Source organism: Acinonyx jubatus, chromosome E4 (genome assembly GCF_027475565.1).
Source record: "Acinonyx jubatus isolate Ajub_Pintada_27869175 chromosome E4, VMU_Ajub_asm_v1.0, whole genome shotgun sequence".
Classification (NCBI taxonomy): domain Eukaryota; kingdom Metazoa; phylum Chordata; class Mammalia; order Carnivora; family Felidae; genus Acinonyx; species Acinonyx jubatus.
In genome coordinates this window covers 21207770-21214461 of record NC_069395.1, presented here as the reverse complement: position 1 = coordinate 21214461, position 6692 = coordinate 21207770, and the positions used below count along the sequence as shown (strand labels likewise).

Sequence of the window (6692 nt, the reverse complement as noted above, 5' to 3'; positions counted from 1 at the left end):
TCAGCATCATACAATGTTCAAAAAAGGAAACTGGGGGATATGTATACAATTTTAAAGAGCTTAAAATCTAACTGAGGAGAAAGGAAAATTACTATAATAAAGCAGAAGTAAATGAATTTTAGGATCAGAATTACCTATCCAATGTTTCCCAGAACCGTAAGAAAACTGGTCTATCCAAATGACGTTTGTGATAGCTGAGTTCTAATACTGTTACATCCCATTTCTGAACGTTTGGATCTAGACGAACTTCATCATATTTGAGATGGAAGGCTTTAACTGTATGGGGGGAAATAATATTTTTAATTCAAACTGCGATCAAAATTATAAAAATATTTTTATAAAAGAATAAAAACACCCCAATATAGACATTAAGAAAAAACTTTTTTCAAAAGAAAACAAAAACTTTAAAAAAAAAAAACAATCTTTCTTCAACCAGATGAAGCTACATTATAACCAAAGAGACTTTTGAAATCGATTCTACTAAGTACTGTGGTATCCTCAAAAACATTCAACAAATACCTACCCAGGATTGGGTCACTGGGACTGAAATGAGGAATAATGCATATTATGAGGCTAATAAAATGCATATGGTCTTGTGAAGGATAATAATAAGAAAAAAACTATTCAAATACACTATGATAAAGTTAGGAGTGTACCACAGAAACATAAAAGAGTATCTTACCCAGACCATGGAGTTCAGAAAGTCTTGCGTAGGTAATGATATCTAACGTAAGACCTAAAGGCTGAGTAAGAATTAAGCAAACACAGAAAATGACTTTTGTTTAGCATGAACATGCTCAAAGAGAAAACAGTTTCATCTAGGAACTAAAGAAATTTAATGGAACTGCATCATACAAAGTAATGTAAAGAATGAGCAAAAGGTAAGACCCCAGATTCAGAACAATGCTGGCCTTGTAGGCCATATTAAAGAGTTTGGATTTTTATCTAAGAGATACGGAGAATCACTGCAAAGTGTTTAGCAGCGACTATTGATACAATTTAACAATCTAGAGAAGAAAGAGATTTGCTCAACTAGGGAGAAGGTACGTGCCTGGCAAGAGAAAGATTCAAGAAATAATTAGGGAGTGAGAACGAATGGGACTTAGTAAGAAATGATGAAAAGGGAAAAAGAAAAATTTGGAAAGTTACCTAGAAGGAGATAATTAAATGATATAAAAAGCGAGTCTAGCAAAGATCAAGAAGAGGATTTCAGGCATAAAAACAGTGGTAAAGGGCTCTGAAATGAAAGCAAGCTTGGCACACACCCTATAAACAAGAATAACTTCTTCTGTAGACAATGTCCTATACTGTAAAATTTGGCTATGGTAAAAAAAAAAATCTGAATTTGTTCCAAATGTGATAGTAAACCACTAGAAAGTGATTAAAGCAAGAAGATGAAATTATCTGATTTTCGTTGTTAACAGTTAATTCTAGTGTCGGGTGAATAAAAGACTCTAGCGGGCAAATCCTCCCAGCTGGTGTATCCTACAAAAGGTTAACAAATGGACCATAAAATACTGACTTTGAATCTCTCTCCCTGATCATCCGGTTGAATCTTACTTTTGTATCTGCAATCAGTTTACCATCAGTGAAGCTTCTGTTTTACAGGTACACACGTAAGAGTTAGCTTTTCTTTCCATTAATTTTTTTTTTTTGTATATAAGATATGATTGTTACCATCATCATCACCTAGTATTAGGGGTCTCTAAAGAGAAAAATGATTGACTTCGTTCATTTTTTTGATAGCTACGTTATGGACTGTTTATCCCACATTGCTTGCTAGCCTACTGGCTTTGGATGTTAACAATGAATCGAAGTGTAATTCTTGATGCAAATCCAAAATGAATCATTTGTGCTCACAAACAGAAACACTTAAACATTACTTCTGAACTATTTGCTTTTCCAATTAAAGGTCCCCTCACCAAACACATCATTCATTTTGAGTTTAATTCAATTTAATAAATTAAACTGATTCATTAAAGGGGCTACACATTATAGCTTCAAAAAACCCATTTTCAAAATATTTATATGTGTAAAAATTTTTTAATTTAGAAAAATTTTAAATTAAATGAAGTCAACAGTTTCAATACTTCCTATTTTCCTTACTACATGTTTCACTTTTCTAATTTTCTCAGTATGATTTGTTTTAAATCATTCTCTCTCTTTTTTTTTTTTTTTTTTGAGAGAGAGAGAGAGAAGGAGAGAGAAGGGAGGCACAGAACCTGATGCAGGGCTCGATCTCACGAACTGTGAGATCATGACCTGAGCTAGAGATGAAGAGTTGGACAGTTAACTGACCAAGCCACCCAAGCGCCCCTACCTTAAATCATTCTTAAAAATATATTATATTTTTAAAAATGATTTATCTAAATCTATAAAAGCATACAGTACTCCACTCCCTACTTTCAATAGATTTAGTTTATACAGTATTTATTCCACCAGAATAGACAACTTTTAAAATTAATGGTGAAACATTAGAGTCTAAAAAGTCTAAGTCACAAATAAGAAAGCATAAGGCTTCTCTCATTATACAAAAATTTTATTGGCATGAAGCTGTGAAGGCAAGCAAACTTACACCAAGACATTATACAAAACATCTTTCTGATTCAGAAAAAGACTTGTAGTTTACAAATCTCAGCAAAAAATAGAACAAATGAAGTTCTTTTATAAGAAAGCCAGTCTTCTAACTGGTAGCACAATGAGTACTGAAGCAAAGTATTTCACACAATTCAGAATTGTTCATTTTTTACAAACTGCATGAATCTTGTCAACATTATTTTACAGGAACAAAGAAACAAAAGAAATAGACAAAATGCTCTTGAATAATATTTAGTAGGTACAAAGATGGCACATCAGATGACAAAGGGGCAACATAATCTAGAAGATTAATGAAAACTTTTTCTCAATGATAACCAGCAAAAATTTGAAGAAATCATCATTTAAAAAGCTTGATCAACAAATACATGTAGCTACCTCAAACATAAAAATATTTTTAAAAAGCTATATGCAGTTGTAAGCTCAAATTTCTTGTAACGTTTAAAAGATTTTATTTGCCCATTTTATACAAGTCAATACTTAATATCTTCTGAAAAATTTTGGATTTTACTATTATGCAATATGAAGAAAAATAGTACAAGCTTTTACCATGGCCCATATAGATGCTCCTGTTAAAACCCTCAGTTTTCCGCTATGCTATATAGATGTTACCATTTTCTAAGTGTGTTATGGGGCAAAGGGTGAAAACCTAGAAAAGGCAAGAGTAAAAACAAGGAGATCAACTAAAAGCTAAGAGATAATAATACTCCCAAGTTTCTAGCTTAGGCAAATTACTAAAGAAAACTAAATGAGGAAAAGAAACAGTTTGGGAATGAGGGAGAGAACAAGACGATTCCATATGGAACAAGCTGAGTCTGACATACCAACAGGACCTCACAGAGGAGTTATCTGGTAATTACTGAGATATACAGGCCCAGAATATAAGCTAGAAACCTTAGAATAAGGGGAGGGATATAGATGATAATTGAAAGCTATCAGATCTCCTTGAGAGAGTATCTATACTTAAAGGAAAAGAGAAACAAAATATTAACAGGTAGTTGAAAGCCAGAGGGAAAGTAGCTAGAGTCTGAAAAAAGAGTAATAAGCCTTGGAAAAGAAGGTTTTAAGTCTGATAAGGAGGTCAAAGGAATCTAATATCTGGGTCACTGGTAAGTTTGGTGAGAACAGTTTAGTGGAGAACAAGAAAGCTGAACAGAGGACTGAGAACAGAATAGAAAATGAGTTAGTAAAGACATTTCTTTCAAAATTTCATAAAAGGAAAAAGAAAAGGAGCTTTGAAGTCAGGAGAAAGGGTTTTATTTTAAGAGGGAAGAGGCAAGAGTACTTTCATTTTCTTTTTATTTGAGAGAGAGAGAGAGAGAGAGAGAGAGAGAGAGAGAGCGAGCGAGCGCACACACACACTCACACGGGTGGGGGTGGGGGAGAAAGAGAATATATTCCAAGCAGGTTCCACGTGCAGTGTGGAGCCTAACATGGGGCTTGATTCCACAACCCTGGGACCATGACCTGACCCAAAATCAAGAGTCGGATTTACTTTCACTGTAAATACTGACAGAAAGGATTCAGTAAAGAAGGAAGATTAAAAAGAGAATAATTCATGGAAGAAAATCGTAACTTTGTTAAAAAAAAAAAAGACTCAAGTTATCTAAATTTCAGAAGACTACCAATACGAACGAAACTACTACAACATCATTATATTCTAAATGAAATTTAGACAGCATTTACAAAGGCATAATCATTCTTTTTATTAAAACACTATTCAACAGGCAAGCAAGTAGGTAAAATATTCGTGTTCATGGATACTTTAATTTCATTAAAATCCCCATTCTCTATCTTTAACTTTCTATTTATCAACTCTGTAGCTTCAGAAATAACATAAAAAGCTATCATAATATTAGTAATATTAGAATAATTAATTAAAATGAATGAAGGCAGAACAGAATAAATGAGTAAAGCTTTCAAGCTTGGGTAGTTTCTATCTTGGAAGAATGGTGATACCACTAACAAAAACTGAGGCTGCTTTAAAAGAGGCTGGATTTTACAGTAGCACACTCTACGTTCATAATAACTGAAGCTGTTACTTCTAATAAACATACTTGCTTCATTAGAATGGTTTTTTAAAAACAATTTTACTGTGGTTACTAACTTAATCGGGTACTTGAATTAAATAATAATTGGAGTATCTCTACCAGCAAAAAAAATAGACCAGATTAATCTACATTTGGTATATACTGATATATTAATATACCAAAAGATAGAAGCCACATGAAATCCATTAATTTAACAGGTATCTATTGAATGTTTCCTTTATGCCACGCCCTCTTCTGTGCTGACAATACAAGAGCAAACAAGGCAGAAAAGGCTCCTCCCATTAAGCAACTTGCCATTATAACCAGGAAGACTGAAAATAAAGATATAAAAACAAGATAATACCAAACAGCAGCAAGTACTATCATGAAAATAAAAGGGCTTAATGAGTAACTGGGAGGAGGTAATGGCTTTCCAGGATGGCCAGAGAAGGATTCTCTAAAGGAGAGAATATTTGAATTTAGAGTTGAATGAAAAGAAAAAGTCAATCATGCTACAATCATTCAAGACAGTGGAAACAGCTGGTAAAAACCATATGGCACTTCAAATTACAGCTATACACTACTGTTAGCAAAAGTCAACCCATTTTAAAACTAGTCATCAGTTTTAATAAAAATATATGGACGTGCAAAAATATTAATGCTTTTGAAGTTTAAGGCCTAAAGTAATTCTATTTAACTCAGGGGATAATTCACTTTTAGATATAAGTACACAAAAAATAATAATGTCCAAAAAAAAAAAAAAAAGTAGTTCACAGGTGCTAAAAATTAAAATATATTAATAGGAATCCTTTGATACACACATTGTATATGCAAAGCCATAGATGGCTTTCTCTTCCATAAAGCAAGAGCATTTCTATATTGGTAAATGTAGGAATATTTAAAGTAAAAGTAAAAATAAAGAGAATCTTACTTTTAGCAAATATGTCAACTGGTGATCCATCAGGCAAAAGCCATGGCCAGCCTTTGAACTGCCATGCAGGACCCTGCACAAAAACTGCTACAACCCGATCCCTATAAATAGAAACGGGGGAGGATTAGAATAGAGAGACAGTATCTCATAGATGAACTTTGGTTACTGTAAATCCTTAAGAAAAGGACTCAATGATTCATGTGATATAGTCTCCTGTCAACACATCTGTGAGGCAAACAAAGTCCATTACCACAACTCTTCATTACGTTACCATTAAAATACATTAATGATTGCTATACGTCTCATGCACTGCACCTGGGTCTTTTAAACATAACTACATACACAATCCTTATATGCAATCTTTTTAACCTTTTAATTTGCCCTTTTCCTAGACTAACAGGCCCACTCTTCCAATGCAATAGGGAACACTGGTGGATGTATTAATTGAAAAAGTTGGTTTTAAAAGGAAATCATTTAATTCAAGTAGATCTTAAATATTTTACATTAATTAAAAACATTATAAATAACTCACCAATCATTTTATGAAGCCCCAAGGCCTTATTTTTGAGTTCTTCTGAGTATTTGGAAAGTAATTTGAGTATAGAAACCATCAGACTTCTTAAAAATTTTTCCAATTGTTTTACAACTGTTTCACTCACCCTAATTTTTTTTAATTTTTTAATTTTTTTTATTTTTGTAGGAGAAAGAGACAGAGTGTGAGCAGGGGAGGAGCAGAGAGAAAGGGAGACACAGAGTCCGAAGCAGGATCCAGGCTCTGAGCTGTCAGCACAGAGCCTGACACGGGGCTCAAACTCACAAACCGTGCGATCATGACCTGAGCCGTAGTCGGATGCTCAACCGACTGAGCCACCCAGGCGCCCAGTCTATAAGCGTTTTTCTAAAAACGCAAGTTTTTCTAAAACCTTGTTTTTCTAACTGTTAGACTTTATTTTTCTGAAAAGAACAAATCTTTTTCTAGGCCCTCGTATTTCATTAGTTCACAAAATATTTAATTAAATTGAGAAATTATAATAAGTGTAACAGTCATAAACAGCTTATGCTAGAACTAAAGAGGTGGAAACAAAACCATAATAAACAGTAACAGTTAACATTAATAAGACTTATTATGAACATTC

The 6692-nt window shown here is 33.3% G+C and overlaps 1 protein-coding gene across 1 annotated transcript in view; it reads right to left on the bottom strand.

Moving 5' to 3' along the window:
- CDC73 (cell division cycle 73) overlaps positions 1 to 6692 on the bottom strand; it is a 321928-nt gene that overhangs the window by 197825 nt on the left and 117411 nt on the right. The window contains exons 15-16 of the mRNA XM_027074943.2: positions 5557 to 5657; positions 135 to 276 (exon numbers count right to left, since the gene is read on the bottom strand). Of these exons, the coding sequence (XP_026930744.1) occupies positions 135 to 276; positions 5557 to 5657 (243 nt within the window). The remainder of the gene's footprint in view (positions 1 to 134; positions 277 to 5556; positions 5658 to 6692) is intronic.